Source organism: Capricornis sumatraensis, chromosome 10, assembly GCF_032405125.1.
Source record: "Capricornis sumatraensis isolate serow.1 chromosome 10, serow.2, whole genome shotgun sequence".
NCBI classification, from domain to species: domain Eukaryota; kingdom Metazoa; phylum Chordata; class Mammalia; order Artiodactyla; family Bovidae; genus Capricornis; species Capricornis sumatraensis.
This window is the reverse complement of record NC_091078.1, coordinates 93,647,385-93,664,813: the sequence shown is the minus strand read 5'-3', so window position 1 is coordinate 93,664,813 and position 17,429 is coordinate 93,647,385. Positions and strand designations below refer to the sequence as shown.

Below are 17,429 nucleotides of genomic sequence, written 5' to 3'. Positions count from 1 at the left end.
AGCTCCATGGTGAGGTGCAGCCGGCACTGGCCTGGGGCTGTTCCCCATCTTGCCAGCATCCCCTTCCACCTCACCCCACAACACGGCTTCCCTTCACCTTGCTGAACTCAGTGCAGTGTCCTGGCTCTAGGCCTAGCGTCCTTGCCCTCCTTTTCCACAGGGCGAACTTCTTTTAGTTCTTCAAAACTCAATCCCAACCCAGCCCCAACCACGCCACTCCCAGGAAGCCTTCCCCGCTGCTCCTCAGGTTGGGCAAGTTGTGTCCCTCTGGGCTTCTTGTGGCACCCACTTGTTCTCTGGGTGGCAGCTCTGTCAGGTGCCCAAGGTACCTGCAGCACTCTGCCGGGGCTTGGCCCAAGTAGGTGCTGGAAAGCATGCAGTGAACAAAACAAAGCCGGGCGTGGACCTACTTCCAGTGGTTCACAACGCATGGCTGTCAGGTGCTGGCTGGGCCAGAAAGCCACCCAGGACCCCCCTGCAGGGGCACCAGTTCACAGCCCAGCCCAGGGGCCAGTGTTTCGTCTTGGTACGTCAGAGCAAGCCCACAGCGAGTCCGATGGAGCCCCTGATGCTACTCCCTGATCTCGCTGAGCTCATCTCTGAGCCTCTGAAAATGATCCTCACAAAGTGACTCAGTCCGAGGCCCCTGCCGGCCACCAGGCTTGATGGGGAGGCAGCAACGCAGGAAAGTGTCCCTGAGTGTTGCAAAACCTGCTGCTGGAAACCTCTTCCTCCCACCAGCCTCTCCTCTACCCTCCTATAAAGACTCACTCAGAAAACACCCTGTATAACTCAAGAGCTGGGAAAAGAATGTTTTCCATATCTGGTTTGCTCCCTCTTAGCAAGTTAAAATGAACTCATTCTCTGCTTCGCCCTGGCGGCCAGAAAGCTTGAAGCAAAGCTTCCCGCTGCTGCAGCTTCCCCTACTGAATCAGTGCCTCTGATTCAACTCTCCTCCTCTTGGCTCTTCTCTCCTTTTCATTCTCATATATATAGAGTTGACTCATTGGAAAAGACTCTGATGCTGGGAGGGACTGGGGGCAGGAGGAGAAGGGGATGACCAAGGATGAGATGGCTAGATGGCATCACGGATTCGATGGACATGAGTTTGAGTGAACTCTGGGAGATGGTGATGGATAGAGAGGCCTGGCGTGCTGCGATTCATGGGGTAGCAAAGAGTCGGACACGACTGAGTGACTGAACTGAACTGAACTGATATACCTTTTATTTGTAAGCCAAATACTTGTGTCATTTTTGAAGAAGTAGGTGAAATAATTCTAAATATTTTGAAAGTATGCTTTGCCTGTGCAGGAATTGGGTGGGATGTTTGGGGTGTCTAACCCTAGGCCTGGACAGAAGCCCCTCAATGACCCAGGCTCCTGGGAACAGACCTTGCTTCCCTCCTGGGACTAGGGCCTCATCTCTGTCTCCCTGGTCTTCCCCTGCCAGCGTCTCTGCCAGGCAGTGAGAAGACAGGCCTGTTTCTGAGCACAGGTGTGAAAACCAAATTGTATCCTGCAAATCCTACTGCAAAAGGGCCCCACAGGTGGCTGAGAATGTTGGGAGCTGGCCTGTAATGAACTTCTACCCAGGTCACCCTTTTATTCTTTTCATGGACCCTGTGTCACCATAAAGCAGAATGAACCCTGTTCCCCAGTGTCCTCTGGCTTCATGGCCCCAGCAAGAGCAACATTTTAACAGTTCCAATCACTCTAAATCATAGTTTCCCAGCCTGTAAAGTGAAGGGATAGGGCTGAACGCTCTCTGTGGGCCTTACTGGCCATAGGCCTTTGAGTGGCTGATGGTGGATGATTCTAATGGTACACGACGCTACATGTCCAGCACATGACCTTGATGCTTAGGGATTTGGCCAGATGAAACCAGAGATGCCCACTCCCTGGGCTCACACCATCTCTCTTTATTTTATTGAGTGCAAATACCTCTCCCTACAATGTTCCAGGGCCCAGAGTGGCCCTGTGGTCACTGGGTGGCAACCATCTGCACACAGGGCGGCGGCAGGGGGTGGTGGGTGTTAGCTCCTTCCAGACCTACAGCTCCACAGACCAGCAGGAAATCTCTCTGCCTGGGGGACTCTCTTGGTAATCCAGCTTGAGCTCTCTGGGATGGACAGACAGACAGATGGTCAGCATGTGTCAGGTGTGGTAGGAAGAGAGGGAGACAGCTGGGATAGGAATGTGAAAGGTGGAGGGTCTCAGGGCCTCTCAGACTTCCTTCCAGCGCAGGTCACCCAAGGGGATCCAGTGATGTGTGGTCCCTAGGATCCAGGAATTCAGGGAGAGTTTCCCAGTGGTCTCTGGGCTAATGTATTTCCTGTGGGTCTGAAATGACCATCCTTTGTGGGGTGACTGAAAGCTGGGTCAGACTTGTCGGACCTGACACCTGACTATCTGGTTCCCGGGGAGGGACAGAGAAGTGGGGGTCCCAGAGCCTAGCTCCCAGCCCCAACCCGTGGCTGGGCTCAGTGGAGTTGTACTGAGTCACCTTGTGGCAGAGTAGTCACGCCCCTGGACCTTCAGTGTTCGCTTGCGGTCATCTGCCGTGTCCAGAGGCCCCCAGAGCACGTCCTGGTAAAACTGGCCTGAGATACAAAGGGTGGGTCAGAGAAGAAAAAAGACAGAATGAGGCTGGGTTCACAGGCAGAGGTGACTTCTGAGGGTTTCCCAAGCCTAGGCCACGTACCAAGGGTCCCACTGACGTGGCTGGAGAAGCGTTCAGTGTCCTGCAGGAGAAGCCGGAGCCCCTTTCCGGGGCCGTCCCAGAACAGCAGGCCGATGGTCACCCTGTCTGGTCTGCTGAGCAACAGAAGCCCCGCCTTGTCCATGGTCACCTTGAGGCTGTGGGCAAAGCCATATCCTGAGCAGGAAGGGAGGCCTGGAGATGGTCACCGGGGACCTCGGGGGGCCACAGGTGGGGGCTGCCCTTCTGTCCTCAGGATCTCCTAGCGTGGCCTTCCAGGCGAGGGCCCTCAGTCTTGTGGGCTTCAGTTTCCTCAGTCACCTGGGAACCTGGGACCAATGCTAACTCACTGACACCTGGTTATCTTGGCATTGTGTATAACCTAAAATAATGGTTCCTCTCCCTCTGGCTTTCTTAGATTTGATTTCTCACAAATTAGTTTTATATGACTTAGGGGTTCATGGATACATTTCCTCTGTCTCTTTTGTTCTTTTGGCCAGTGCCACTTTCTTCTGATGATTAGTGTTTAATTGTGTGTTTTAAGATCTAGAAGGGCAAGTCCGTCTGCAATGACTTCCTTTTTTACTTAGAATAACCTCTGGAGTTATTACTGTTTTCATTTTCTCAGGAACGTTGCATGTTGAATAAACCCCTGCTGTGACTCTGAGGTTATTTTCAATGGAATCGCCCTGAACTTACACTGTCTTGTTAACACCGTTCAATGTAAAAGCTATGGTCTGCTTTTCTTTATGTGGACCTTCTGAGGTCATGAAAGTATGTGAATGTTCAAGCACCACGACTGATAGGAATCCTTTATTTCATCTTCTAGTGTGTTTGTCCAAAGCACAGAAATGCTATTGATCTTTCTGCATCTACCAGATAACAGGAGACTTTAAGACCTTTTATGAAACTGGGAGCTTTTAAAGGGGAGCCCCTCAGATTCCCGAGGTCTGTACTCACTTACCAAGCGGGAACCAGTTTCTCTGGAGGGGCTGACAGAGGAAGTGGACAAGGTTCTCTGTTCTCAGCATGGGCGGGAAGTCCAGAGGACACTGCTTGAAGAGGGCCTGGGTCCTTGGACTCTCTCCCCCAAGCTCATGACTCCCAGAGCTGGACACAGCTCTTCCAGGCCCCACAGAGAGGCGGCTCCACAAGAAGTTGCAGTCTACCTCTGCCACCCTCTAGCTGCCTGGTATCGATGTCAGTGGGACTTGTCTCTCCTTGTCAGAGCTTCAAGGCTAAGAACGACATTCCTAACCTCCCCTGGTGGACAGTGCCCTCCAGTCGCTCATCATCATGGTTACCTTATCAGGTAGAGAGCACACCTTCCTGTGTGCTCAATGGGCACTGCACCATCTATGGGCAAAGTGCTCCCTGACCACATGCTCTCATGAGACCGGCGTCTCAGCCCTCCGGCTGCGGGCTCAGATGATTAGCCCTAGTTAGGGATGAGGGGGTAGAACACCCTGCCTATGGTCACTCAGGGTCAGCAGCAGAGCAGCTCCAAACCATGCTGTCCCCTGTACCAGACAGTGACCTGGGTTAGGTGTGAGCATAGCCAGGTCCCCAGGTCAACCCCCGGCACCCTCCAGAGCTGGAGGGGGACGTGAAGGACTCTCACATCGCTGCCCCTCCTGTGGGTGTGGCTCACTGCAGAGCACTCATGCCCAGCCCAAAAAAGTGGAAAGTGGCCACCGCCTAATGCTCACCCGGGCATCACTGAGTACAGTGTTTCCTTCCACTTGTATGCAGAATTTCTTCGGTTTCGAGTAATAACCACATGCTCAGGGGACGCATGGACTTGCAGCTGGGGGTTCTCGAAGGTCACCTCAATCCACGAGAAGCAGGCCTTCGCTGTCTCATAGTGGCCAGTCACCTCAACCCCTGAGAGAGCCGGGAGCAGAGAGGTCGAAGCTGTGGGTCCAGCTGGGCATTGGCCTGACCAGGAGGTTCCCCCCCAGCCCCTCCCCGGCTATAACCCCCAGACCTGCTCTTCACCCACTCACCTGCTGGTCCCCTTCCTTGCCTCCCCTCACGCTGTCGGCCTGCTTCCCACCATCTTTCCACTCAGCCCTTGGGTACCCTTGGCTTTGGAGGGGCCCCCGGTCTTCAGTGATGGCCACCTTCAGATGGCCAGATCAGCTCTGCCTTCCGGGGGCTGGAGGGCAGGTCTGGCCAGTGCACCTCCCTCCTCCACACCTTTTCCAGCTCCACCAGCCTCCCTCAGGGCTCTGTGCTTCTGCCTACCCCTTTCTCGGCCTCACGGACCCCCACTTCTCCGCCAAGGCCCCGTCACCCCCATATAACCCCACGCAGCCCTACGTCTTGGCCATCGGACAGCTCCTGTCTCCTCTCCTGGGCTTCTCTCCACTACATTTTGGGCGCTGACTACAGGCTATGCCCAGGTGTCTCCTCACCCTGAAGTATGGCAGTACCTAGGGGCAAGCCCACCTCTGGTCACCTTGGGGTGTAGGTCATTCAGGCCTACATAAGTGGTGCCCAGTGAGAGGTCGTGGGGCAGACATATGAGTACAAGTGTCAGAGCTTGGGCGGCGCCTGCCTGGGACGCCGGCTGCCTGGGAGTCTGTGGGTAGGTGTCCCAGTTGCTGAGGTAGGAAGCTGAGGGGTGCGCTGTGACTAGATTTCTTTGGGTGGATAACTGGGTATGCGCCTCTCACCTTGGTCAGGGTCCGACAGCAGGTTCACTAGCTCCTGAGGGCGCCGGAAGTCCACACAGAGCTGGTCCACGCTCTGCCCAGGCAGTGGCAGGATGACAGAAGGAGCCTGGACGGGAGCTGGGACAGCAGGTGTGTTCTGGGGGCAGGTAAAACTGGGTAGGGGCGAGGATGGGGAGGGAGGCTGAGATGGGGTGGCACTTACCGAAGGGTGGGGCTGTCAGGGTTGTTCCTGAAATAAGAAAAAAGTCTTGGTTTAGGCAGCCTTTTCTTGGGGAGGGGCAGGGTTGAGGAATGGAAAAGCCAACGGGTGTTCAGGGTTCCCTCTCCATCAGGAAACCTATGTGACAGGTTCAGAGAGCTCCCCGGGCCCTCCCCTTCCAGGTCTCTCTGCCATAGGGCCAGAATCTACTGCAGCTTGGGGGCACCTTTGATTCTGAAATCCATGTCATAAGATGCTCCACCAGGACCTGAGGTAGGTGACGGTGCAGGAGCAGGCGTGAGTTCAGGAACAGAAAGGGAGAAGGCAGTCAGGATTCGAAGCAAATGGCAAGCCCTCCAGCCATCACTGCTACCTGCCACCCACCAAGCTCCAACTCCACGAACTCTGCCACAAACACACACCCAGTCTAGAACTACTTTTGCAAAGAGATTTTTTCAACCAGAAGAGCATGCTGTCAGGGAAAAAACTAAGGAGATGGGGTCCAGCCTGGCCCTGCAGCTGTGTCTGAGTCTAGGTCTGGAGATCAGAAAACAGCTCAAGGGACTACTCTTAGCTTTGGGAATGGAGGAAATCTTCCTTTTCTAGAACATTCCATCCCTAGTGAGCCAGCCTCCAGAGTGTAACGAATTCAATTCAGTAAAAATAAAGGACGTGCTATTTAACGTCATGTGCTGTGCTGTGCTGTGCTTAGTCGCTTAGTGGCATCCGACTCTTTGCGACCCTCTGGACTGTAGCCCGCTAGGCTCCTCTGTCCATGGGGATTATCCAGGCAAGAATACTGGAGTGGGTTACCATGCCCTCCTCAAGGGGATCTTCCCAACTCAGGGGTTATACCCAGGTCTCCCACATTGCAGGTGGATTCTTTGCCATCTGGGCCACTAGGGAAACCCAAGAATACTGGAGTGAGTAGTCTATCTCTTCTCCGGGGGATCTTCCCGACCCAGGAATCAAACTGGGGTCTCTTGCATTGCAGGCAGATTTTTTACCAGCTGAGCTACCTGGGAAGCCCAATTAATGTCATACCTTCCAGAAAACGTCCCTGGTCTCTGCTTAGCCCTGGGCTTGGTGATTTATCTCATCTAACACTATGGGCAGGTTCATCTTGAGGAAACTTGGCCCTCAGAGGGTCAGAAAGTGGCTTACGTAATGTCAGCTCTGGTAGCACCAATCTCGAGGTCGTGCGGTAGAATGGAGGAGGAGGAGCAAGAAAACGTCCAGGTACTCCCGATCTTGGAGGGCTGTTTAACAGTTTCAAACCTCCGCCTTTGACAAAGTTCACACAAACAGTGTTTTCTCAAGCAGAGTCATGGGTCCCCACAGCCTGGGCGCTGGGACTCACCCCAGAAGAGGGACATGGAGGGGGCAGGTGGGTCCCCTCCCCTCCCCTATCACTCAGGGTTGGAACGAAGGGCCCTTCTTGAACTCCTCCCTGCTAGAATATTGGCCCTCCTTCCCCGCTCTGGTAGTGCCCTCAAACTATCTTTTCCTCTCCAGCCTCTTCTTTTAGAAAAGACAAAGAAAGGGTCTGCACTGCTGCCTCCTAATCAAACACAACTGGATTTGAGTCCCAGCCCTGCTACCAGGTGGGTGAGTCTAGTAAGTCACTCCCTCTGTCCACAGCCAGGGCAGAGCCCAGTCTGGAGCCAGGATCAAGGTTCTGTCAGTATCCCCTTCCTCTATCTTCTCCTCTTTTGCTACCTGTTTTCCAGGATGCTCTGTCCATGGACTGACCAAACCCCATGGGCCCTGGAAATCAGAGAAACTTGAGTTTGCTTCTTGAATGCATGTTTCTGGGACCCCCAGTGTCTCTGTGTCTCTAATGCCCAGGATGGGGCCTGAGTGACAGCCAATATCTGAATGAACAGGTAACTAAGCGCACCAGCATGCTTGGGCAGACGACACCCCTCCTGAGCAGGGCTGGGTGGGAGAGGCGCTGGCTAGTCACCATATGGTCGCCAAACCATAGGCCCTGTGTCAACCAAGAGTTACCAAGGCCAGCCTTAGAGGGCATTAGGCTCTTACCTAGGTGGACTCTCCTGTCTCTGCTTTCTGAATAAGACAAAAACAGGAAGAAAGAGAGACACACTGTCAGGGTGGTTTGGATACATCTGAAGTATTTCTATTTAACCTTGTTTCCCAGCCCCAGCGCTACACAGGGTACAGTGAACATGCGGCGGCGGGGTGGTGGGGTGCGGGAGGAGGTCAGGAGGCCTAGCGTCAGTTTCCTCATCAATGAAACAGGGATGAGTTTTCTGGGAGTCTGCAGGTGGCAGGGGTGGAGTCTTGGTTGGGATGTTGGGGAGGGGCTGGGGAGAATTCTGGGTCAGAACTCTGCTGCCACACCCACCATCCTCCACAGGCTTCTCAGCAACCTGAGACTGTTCTTGACCTTCAGGTTTGGTGATCACCATGGACGTGAGAGGGGTGACAAAGCTGTAGCTGAGTGACAAGCTCAGTGCGCGGGCCTCAAGAGCCTGCTTCTCAGCATCTAACGCAGAGACCCTGCAGGTAGAGAAGGCCAGTGGCTCGGCAAGCCCCCAGGTGCTCAGAGTCGCCCTCCCTCCCAGACCCTTCTGGGGTTACCACCACCTCAAGTCTCCCTGCCCAGGAGATGCCTGTGCCAGCCGTGCCAGCCCTGCCAGTGAAGAGCCTGGGGAGGTGCTGAGGCCGTGGGTGGCCACCCGCGGGGGCCCTGGAGGATGCGTTCACCCACATTTGCTCAAGCAGTTGCTGGATGGTCAGGTATGCCCAGAGTCTCTCCATGAAGCTGTGGAAGATGTACTTGGGGCCCCGGAACATCTCCTCCTGCTCGGCCACATGGGACTCCATCACAAAGGTGATGTTCTCCCCGTGCTGGAAAGAGGGGCCCAGTGAGGGCAGAAGCAGTGAGGGCGTGATGCCAGCACCTGGCCTGGTGCTGCCCAGCCCACCACAAGAAACCTGGTTGAGGTGGCGCTGGTTGCAAGTAGAGCAGAGGGTACGGAGGATGCTTAGGGGTGTGAGAGGCTCAGTCATAGAGCCTCCAAGGATGATAAGGAGGTGGAGAAAACATGGAGAAGACTATCCCAGGTGCAAAACAATGGGCACAGAACCAGGAGCTGCCTGAATTTTTTTGCCCTCTCCACACATACAGCTATTTTTTTCTGTTTTTGGCTGTGCCATGTGGCATGTGAGATCTTAGTTCCTCAACCAGGGATTGAATCCAGGCCCTTGGTAGTGACAGCATGGAGTCCTAACCACTAGACTGCCAGGGAAGTCCCTCGGATGAATTTTAAATAGACTAACACTCTTGCCCCAAGCAACAAGACCTGTGAAACCTTAGGTCTGGTGTTCGAGCTATTTTTCACAACACATTAACTACATTACTACTAAAAGAAAGACATGTTTGTTTGTGAACTACACCAAGTCACCTTGGGTTCTGCACTTTAAGAACTCCTGGACACCAGGACAGTATGAGCAGCTGACACACAGAGAGTGTTTACACAGGGCAAAACCTTAATCCCCAATGCAGCCTTATAAGGTGGGTGAGGTTGACTTATTTTCATGGGTACAAAGCAGGAAACTGAGGCACAGGGAGGTTTAGTGCCATGCTCCAGGTCTCACCTCTGGGAGGTGCCAGAGCTGGGTGTGAAGCTGGGCAGGCTCACCATAGGATGCGCTCTGCCTATCCTTACACTTGGCTGCTTTTGAGACGAGGCCCTGGGCACCCCCATGCCCATTTGCCTTGCCCACCTGCTCTTCTCCCCACACATGCTGCCTACCTGCCACAAAATCATGAAATATTCCTCTGTCCTTCCACCATCTGACCTCTGCCACCTCCCACTTAGCCCTCAGTCTCAGCTGAGCCTCCCTCAGAAGCCCTCCCTGATCCCCAGGCCAAGCTGGGGCTTCCAGCTCTGCTTCCCTGACTTCCCGAGTTTATCCAGCCCGCAGTTCCTTGCTTGTGCGACGATTTACCCAGGCTATCTCTCTCATGAGGGCAGTACCCCCAGCGCCTGGAGAGGGGCTGTGATTCCCTCTGTGGAATGAGAGGCAGGGAAGGGTGTGCAGGGACAGGATACCACCTGCTGAGCTGGGCTCTTGACGTGGCAGTAGCGGGACCCTCGGCAAACTGGCTGCTCTGCCTGGAGGTCAGACTGCTAATCTGTGAAATGGGAGTAGCCTTCCCTGCCTGACTGCTTGGGTGAGGTCAGGAGGGGATACCAAGCAGCTGGTGCCCTTGGGAACAACAGCAGCAGCTGTACTGGTTGACCGTTATGTGCCTACCACATGCCAGCGCTGCGCAGGCGCCCTCAGAAAATTACATCATCTCGTTAATCTCCACTGGGAACCAACACAGTGGGGCTGCATCACCCACAGGTGGCAGAGGGCACTCTGTAACTTGCTCAAGGTCAATGGGCTGGAGATGGCAGGGCTGGGGTTTGAGGCCAGCCCCTCTGACTGCCTGCCCCAGCTGCCCTTCCCCTCCAGGATGGCCAGTCACACTTACCAGCTGCCCCCGGACTTGGGCTGAGAGCACGTCAGGGCTGTGGTCCTGGAGCTTCCCAGCCACTACCAACTCGGAGCCCTTGAAGAACACCCGGAAGGTGTCCTGCGTGACCGACTCCACAGCATTGCTTGGGTACTCAAAGGCCACTGACATCATCAGTGGGTTGGCCACCTCCTGGTAAAAGTCCTGCAGGGCAGGGGGGGTTTCATGAGGGCCGGGCTAGGGTCTGCCCACCTGGCTGTGCCATCCCTTGCTCACACAGCCCAGTCAGGGTATGTGGGCACCTGCAGCTGCAGGGCGGAGTCTGAGTCCTCATAGATGCGCCGGGCCAGGCCGCCGTTTTCTAGTGCCATCTTCTCCAGGAAGGCGTAGCTGACATCGAAGCCGAAGCCCAGGCAGAAGAGACTATGCTGGCCATTTACAGCTTTTCGCACGTTCTCCTGGATTTTCAAAGGGTCGGTCTCCCCTGGACCCAGTGGTTTCGGAAAGGGGTGAGAAAACGGTGATTGGCTCAATGGATATTTCTGGAATCTCAGAGCCAAAGAGGCCTAAAAGACCCTTCTCCCTGCCCCAGGTTCCACAGCATGCCAGGCTGAAACCCAGCTTCTCCCGGGCAGTGCACCAGGGGGGTGCTGGCAGTGCCTCACCTGCAGTGGGGTCGCCATCAGTGAGGAGGATGATGAGGGTGATGCTCCCTGCAGGCAACAGCTCCTCCCGGTTGGCTTTCTCCAGCAGCTGCACGGCCATCAGCATCGCATCATTTATATTGGTCCCTGTGGGGCACACACCCTCAGAGGGGCTCCCAGCAGGGTGCCCCAGAAGTGTCTACCATGCAGGGCTACACAAGCACTCACCTCCCTGGGCCTGGATGCCAGTGGCGTAGCTCTTGGCCTCATTCACATTCTCAGTCGAGGCTGGCACTAGCAAAGGTTTCCACTTGGTTGCTTCTGCACTGAAGCTGATGAGGTTGAACTGGTCATGGGGACTGAGGTCATCCAGGATCTTGATGAGGGCTTCCTGGGTCTGGGTCAGGGCAAGGGGACACATGGTGGGTGTCTCAGTGGGGCCTCCCTGGTGGCTCCTATGCCCTTAGACTGCACCTTAAGGCTCACAGCTGGAGTGAGGACGTGGGGAATGTTCTAGCAGCAAGACCAACCTCAATCCACGGGAGCATCCTACTTAGAAGAGGGAGGGCAGGTCTGGTTTGCCTGCTGGACCAAAGCTGATGGTGTTAGGTGTCTGCGAGCTTTCAGAACCCCTACCTGGCCCACGGGACCTACCTGCTTTATTTTCCTGCCCATCATGGAGCCGCTCTTGTCGATGACAAAGATCACATTCTTGGGCATCGTGGACAGGCTATCAGGGGCAAAGTAGTGCACAAAGTAGCCATTCTCAATCTGTGACCAGAGTGAGACACACCCAGGTGTAAGAGCTGCAGCTCTGCCCCCAACCAGCCTCCTCACCCCCAAGCCTGGGGTTCTGCTGCACTCTTTATCCCAGTTCCTTCCGGCCCTGTTCCACCATGAACCTCCCCAGATATTTACCATACTGCTTGGCTTGATCCAGCGCCTCCCTTACAAAGGCTTCCCTGCTTAGACCTGGCCCACCAGAACTCTACCCTTACTTTACCTATTTAATTATTTGAGGCAGCTTATACTAAAAGGTTCAGACATAATATACCTGAGATCCATCAAAGAAGTGAAGACTCCAAAAATAAGGCCCATCAAAAAGGTAAAAGGGAAGCACAATGTGGCCAGAAACTTATGTGAAAGAAGCTACTGCGATTGAGCATAAAAGTGAACTGTGAACCTCTTGGCAGCCAGGGCAACAAGGGAAACCCCACCCAATATCTCTTCAGCAGAGATGAACTTTTCTCCCGCTCTGGAAGGGAACAGTTTCAGCAACAACACAACTAAACTGCCTGTGTTCTATCTATGCAATACCTGGTGCACTGATAACCAGGGGTGGTTATTCTGTCTTTTCTTCAAGAACACCCAGACTCAGGTCCTTGAGGGTGAATGGACTTTTTGGTGGCTCAGCTCTTGCCTGGAGCCCACATACCTGAATGGAACCCCCGGAGACAGGCCGGTCCACATCGTAGCGGACAATGAAGTTGCCATCTAGGACCGTGTCCTGCTTCTCCGGAGACTTTTGTTGCTGTGACAGTGTTGGCTTGAATCGGACGTGAGCCTGGAAAAATGACCTGGCTGAAGTTGGAAGGAGCAGCACGGTGGTATTAAAAACACCCCTCACCCCTATTTGAAGAGAGAATTCCAGGAGGCAGTCTTAGGTCAAGTTCCAGGAGACTTTCTCTCAGGCTGAGCTGTCGGCCAGATGACCTCCATATAGGGGAGAGGGTGTGAGTGAATCTCCGGCTCACATTTTTGTACAAGCAGAGGCTGGGCCCAGGATGTGTGTGGTCCAGCCAGCCCCTCCTCCCTACCTGGTCTGGGGACCCTCACATCAGTCTTCTCTCCTGAGCTCAGGGTTCAAACCAGCACCCACCATCTGTCCCTGGGCCTTGCCCTCCCTGTCTGCCAAATGACAGCATGGACATAGGAACCTCACAAGTCCCTCCAGCTCAGAGATTCTGATCAGCAGTTCCGCTCTCTGGAAGTCCAGCCTCAAGATAGGCCCCTGGGAACCCTCACCCGCAGACCCTAGCAGGCCCACCTTGGTCTTGTTCTGTGAGGTGGTGAGGGCCTCTGCCAGTTCATTGGTCATGAAGGTGCTCTCTGTCTCCAGAAAGCTGATACCCTGAGGCTCGAAGATGTGAATGTCCATCTAGAAGCAAGAAGCGGGTTACTGGGTCTGCTGGGAGCCAGGGCTGGCCCTCACAGGAGGCAGAGGGGGAAGCTGGGTCCGCCCTCGGCAGAGTGAGGTCATCAAGGAGGCCTTCTAGAAGAAAGTGGTGCTATGTACCTGCAGGTGTTTGACCAGCTGCTGGGGCCGGACTTTCAGCAGCAGCTCATACACTCCCAGGTGACGGGCCAGCAGCTCCTCATACACCAGCTCGAAGGTGACCTTGGCAGCGGGAGCCACGCTGACGGACACCTGGAACTGCTCGGTCTTTCTCCCGGTGGCCCTGGGGAAGAGGGCATCGGATGTGCCCCTCAGACTTGGGGTGGGGGTGGGTATGGCCCCTGGAGGGGGAGCAATGCTCAACAGCTGAAGTTGGGGGCAGCCTTGACTCCACCCCCAGAGGGATCCTCCCACCCCCTTGGACTCACGTGACAAGGCCGGCACTCTCGCCCCTGGCCATGGCCGCGCTGTACTGCTCCTGGGCTGCAGCCTTCTCCTTGATGTTACCTGGGTAGGTCACACCATCGATGACCCTGGGGCAGGAGAGAGTGAGTTGTGAGAGCCTGGCAGGTGAGGCCCACTGCAATCCCACCTTCTCTGGGACTTACCGTGCCTTCCGACAGAGTGACTCCTATCTTTACCCAAGACCACGCGTCTCTTACACACCTACTGCGGACACAGCTCTGCGTGGGGCCCCATGGTGGTCAGGGGCTCTGCAGACCTCCATCTACCCTGAGCTACGCACTGTGTTGGCTGACATGCCTTTTCCTGAACAACTGGGATGAAGGAGGAGGCAGGGCTGAGCAAGCACCTGGCCTCTCTCCTCCCTTCCTGTCTGGCTCCACATTCCAGTTGCCCCTTCCACCCTACAGACTGTCTCCAGAGTAACCAGTGAGCCACCAGCGAGAGCTCTGAGCCTCATTTCACTCAGCCTTGTGTCCAGCTGGGTGGGGCAGACTGAGGAGGGAGATGCTGGCTCCCAGGCCAGCGGAGACACAGGGCTGAAGGCTCTGACCCCTCTCTCCACGGCTGCCCCTCTTTTTGCCAACAAAGGGCAGGCCACACTGCAAAGAGGCTGGCTCCTGGGGAAGGAGGTTTTGGATGACTGGGGGATGGGGCTCCTTGGTGGGTAGAAACAATCCTAGTGGCCATTTGAGGGACTGAGAGAGAAACGGCAGGCAAACGTAAGTCTGCTCCATCCGGGGGTGGTGTGAAAGTGTAAGAGTCTCCAGGCGGGAGGGGACAGCCAGGATATTGGGGCCAGTGTCCCTCCTCCCCACCTTCCTGGTCACAATTTAACCCTGGGCTACAGTGGGGCTGGTGCTGGGCTGCAGGGCTCCTCCTTCCAGATGCCCAACTGGGGCTCCTAGCCAGGTCGGGGAGCAAGGCACACTGCTCTGCCCCCTGCTTCCCTATCTCATGCAGCCACAGGAGCTGGGCCCAGAGAGGGGTGCGTGTTCTGGGCCTTCCGAAGATGAAATGGGCCTGGAACCTTGCAGCTCGCCAGCCACAGCACCCACATGGGAAGTGGGGTGCAGCCTGTGAAGCTTACACTGCAGGTTGGGTCGCAAAGGCCTGGCTCCTGGTTAGGAAAAGAAGGGCTGATGGAGTGGGGTGGGCAGAGAGCTAAGGAACCAACCACAAGGATCCTGCCCCCATCGCAGGTGTTCAGAGGTCCCAGGGTACACTGGGGACTCTGCCTGAGATGCTAGGCCTCTGCCCCACCCATCACCCTCCCTGAGTTTCTAGCATCAGCCCCTCTCTGGCCTGTTCTCAATCACTGCCTCTCCTGCAGGGCCAGAGACAGAGAGTTCTCTGGCATTCAGCAAACATTGCAAAACTCAGTTGGGAAGGGTGGGGGAGGAAAGCAGAGGACAAAGTGACGATCATCACCAGCTTACAGAGTCACCAGCTTACGGAAACCCCAGCGGCCTCCCAACACAGCTTCTGGCTTAGAGAAGAACCATCCTTTGCAGTATCCCACTATGGGGCAGGTGGACCAGCCTGGGTCAGAACTTCTGTGACAAGGAGGTGATCGCCCTCCCTGAGGCATTGCTTCATTGTAGGGGCTTAAGAAGTTAAGAAGTCTTCTGTGTTCTGGGTTGGAATCTGCCTTTTGGTGATTCCCTTCTGCCTGGGCTTGGCCTCAGGATGCCCCAAGTCTGTACTTCTCAAAGGCAAAGACATAAAGAGGCTGTGGTTCTCCATCTGGCACCTGGGCAGAACTCAGGGAAAACAGACGGATGAATAGATGGAGAGACAGAAGGTGGGAGGGACCAACGGATGGAGGGAGGAAGGGAGAGGGATAGACGGAGGGAAAGAGGTAGGAATGGGTAGAGGGGTGGAATGAGGGAGGCAGAATGGGAAGGAGGAAGGGATGAAAGGATGGAGGCAGGGAAGGGTCTCTGAGAATGCATGAAGTTCCTAGAAGCCTCTGACCTCTGTATTGCCTACAGGTGAAGTGCACACACCTCAGGCTTATATCCTGGCACATCTCACATTAGGAAGAGAACACAGAGGCCATGGTGTCAGACTACGGGTTGGGGAGGGGAGACCAGGAAGAGTGCAGGAGGGCACCTACATGGAGAAGTTGGTGATGAAGGCTTTCTTGGGCAGCTCCATCTGGAAGGTGGCCTCCCGCACGGCATCAGCCTTGTTGACCACCCGGCTGGTGATGACTGTGTGGGCGAATCGGGAGGAGACCTTAGAGTCCACAGTGAGGCTGTAGATGTCAATGCCATTCTGGACCTGTGAAGGAGAAAAGGGTGGGACTGTTTAATGCTCTTCAAGAGTGGGTCTTAACCTTGGTCCCACACCAAGCCCTGGCCCCCAACCCCAACCGAGCCACAGACCAAGAAGAATCGCTTGAAGCATTGTGAACTTTGATCTCAAATCAGAGGCTGCTGTGTGTTTCATTCCCCACCCAAGAGTGCAGAGATCCTACTGGGCAGGGACCGTCCTGTCTTGTCAAGTGGGGGCCACAGCGCTCCTTGGAGAAAACGCAGGCAAGGGGTGGAGCCTGAGCCCCACTGTGTCTGGGAGGGACTTATCCTTGAGGCAGAGATGAGCGGCAGCAGCTTCCATGCCATCTTAGTCCTGCCCAGTGAAAGGGCAGTGCACAAGTCCAGTGACTGGGAAAACGGTGCCCACCAGCCTCCCCCCAGGGGCCTGCGGGAGCTGGGAGACTTGGAGGTAGGGAAGGTCCACCTCTAAGCCTGAGCATCTTCTGCTTTGTCCTTTTCTCCACAGCCGTGGGGCTTCCCTTGTTGCTCCATCCGTCCCTGGGGGCACTCCCCCAAGCATGTGTATTTTGCCCCAGGTGTGCAGTCTCCAAGGAAGGGTATGTGTACACAGGCAGAGCCGACACGGCGCTTGCCTGCTTGCACGTGGCATACTTGTGTTCAGCACAGAGGTGCACGGCAGGCTGAGTGCCTTGTTTACACGTGAGTGTCTGTCTGCCTGGTGCCAGATACTGTACTCAGCACTTCGTAATACTAAAGGTTTCCTCTTCACCACAAACCTCTGAATAGTCCTATTACTGTGACCTTGTTCTGCTACTGTTCTACAGAGGAGGAAAAAGAGACACAGAAAGCATCAATAACTTCCGCGAGGTCCGGCTGACAGGAGGGAGGGGTAAGCTGGGCTCCTGAGGTGCATTCTTACCCACCCTACCTACTGCCGCCCTCCAGGGCAACTTGCTAGGCTGCAGTTCCTCCCTGGGACCTGGGAAATAACAGGATCACCCCTCCCAGTAAATGGGGGATTCTCCAAAGACCCCTTAGGACAGCACCCCTTCTCTGCACACACACTGACCCACGCTCACACAGACCAAGGCTCTCCTCGCCTTCACTCACTTGCCCCATTCACACTAGGGTGCACACACACAGGCTCCACGGATGTTACCTTTTGGGCCTTGCTGGTGTGGAGGACGGCCAGCGAGAGCAGGACCAGCACGACACTGTGGGTGCGGCCAGGGGCTGGGGTCTCCATTCTGGCTGTGGCCGGTCGCTTCTGAACTGTGAGACGAAGTGCGGAATTAGTAACTTGCTCGCTGCCCCGCCCCTGCGGGGGCAGGTTCTGGGAAACTGGGATCTGCAAAGCCAAATACCACAGGGGCCTCAAGATAAGCAGGCAAGCTACAAATGTCCTGTGGACATTGGCTGGGGATGGGAACCCAGGAGCAGGCTTGGGTGGGAGTTGAGTACGGGTGCCCCTTCTGAAAGATCCAGAATCTAAGCAAGCCACCACCACCCCTCACACCGGTTATCCCACCAAAAAGCTCCCCAGGGGTGGGGGGCACAGCAGTGAACTGGCCGGCTCTCCGTAAGCCCAGCCTTAGAGGAGAGGCATGGCTGGGAAGAGGAGGGCAGAAGTATGGTTTCTGGGAGACTGGGGGCCTGGAAAAAAGGTCAGTGTGACTGGTCAGTGGGACCCAAGGGCACTAAGCAGCCCTCGGGGCACCTGATTGGAGCAAGATCTGCTGGGGCTAAGGCAGGGTGGGTACACCTTATTTATGGGAGGAGAGGGGCTAGGCCAAGGGCCC

At 55.5% G+C, this 17,429-nt stretch overlaps 1 protein-coding gene across 2 annotated transcripts; it reads right to left on the bottom strand.

Moving 5' to 3' along the window:
* Nucleotides 1–1,231: 1,231 nt before the first annotated feature.
* On the bottom strand, nucleotides 1,232–16,919 carry ITIH4 (inter-alpha-trypsin inhibitor heavy chain 4). 2 transcript variants are annotated; one of them, XM_068981948.1, is made up of 23 exons: nucleotides 16,790–16,919; nucleotides 15,468–15,634; nucleotides 13,315–13,419; nucleotides 13,007–13,169; nucleotides 12,758–12,868; nucleotides 12,146–12,274; nucleotides 11,365–11,481; nucleotides 10,939–11,107; nucleotides 10,732–10,857; nucleotides 10,369–10,550; nucleotides 10,085–10,270; nucleotides 8,309–8,448; nucleotides 7,943–8,097; nucleotides 7,618–7,644; nucleotides 7,294–7,341; nucleotides 6,739–6,858; nucleotides 5,801–5,842; nucleotides 5,578–5,604; nucleotides 5,376–5,492; nucleotides 4,407–4,581; nucleotides 2,701–2,855; nucleotides 2,503–2,599; nucleotides 1,233–2,118 (listed from the first exon to the last, which is right to left on the bottom strand). In XM_068981948.1, the coding sequence occupies exons 1-23, from the start codon at nucleotides 16,874–16,876 to the stop codon at nucleotides 2,049–2,051; spliced, it is 2,715 nt and encodes a 904-aa protein (XP_068838049.1). In that variant the 5' UTR covers nucleotides 16,877–16,919; the 3' UTR covers nucleotides 1,233–2,048. The 2 variants fall into 2 exon arrangements, with proteins under 2 accessions (XP_068838050.1, XP_068838049.1); XM_068981949.1 differs by lacking the exon at nucleotides 7,294–7,341 and having other exon boundaries at nucleotides 1,232–2,118.
* Nucleotides 16,920–17,429: the final 510 nt, after the last annotated feature.

Excerpts from the sequence above, each read along its gene's own strand:
- ITIH4 (XM_068981948.1), bottom strand. The coding sequence starts at position 16,876 with ATGGAGACCCCAGCCCCTGGCCGCACCCACAGTGTCGTGCTGGTCCTG. Across the intron at positions 10,858-10,938 it reads TGGCATCCAGGCCCAGGGAG|GGACCAATATAAATGATGCG; the intron begins GTGAGTGCTTGT and ends TGTGCCCCACAG. Across the intron at positions 2,600-2,700 it reads CCACGTCAGTGGGACCCTTG|GCCAGTTTTACCAGGACGTG; the intron begins GTACGTGGCCTA and ends TTTGTATCTCAG.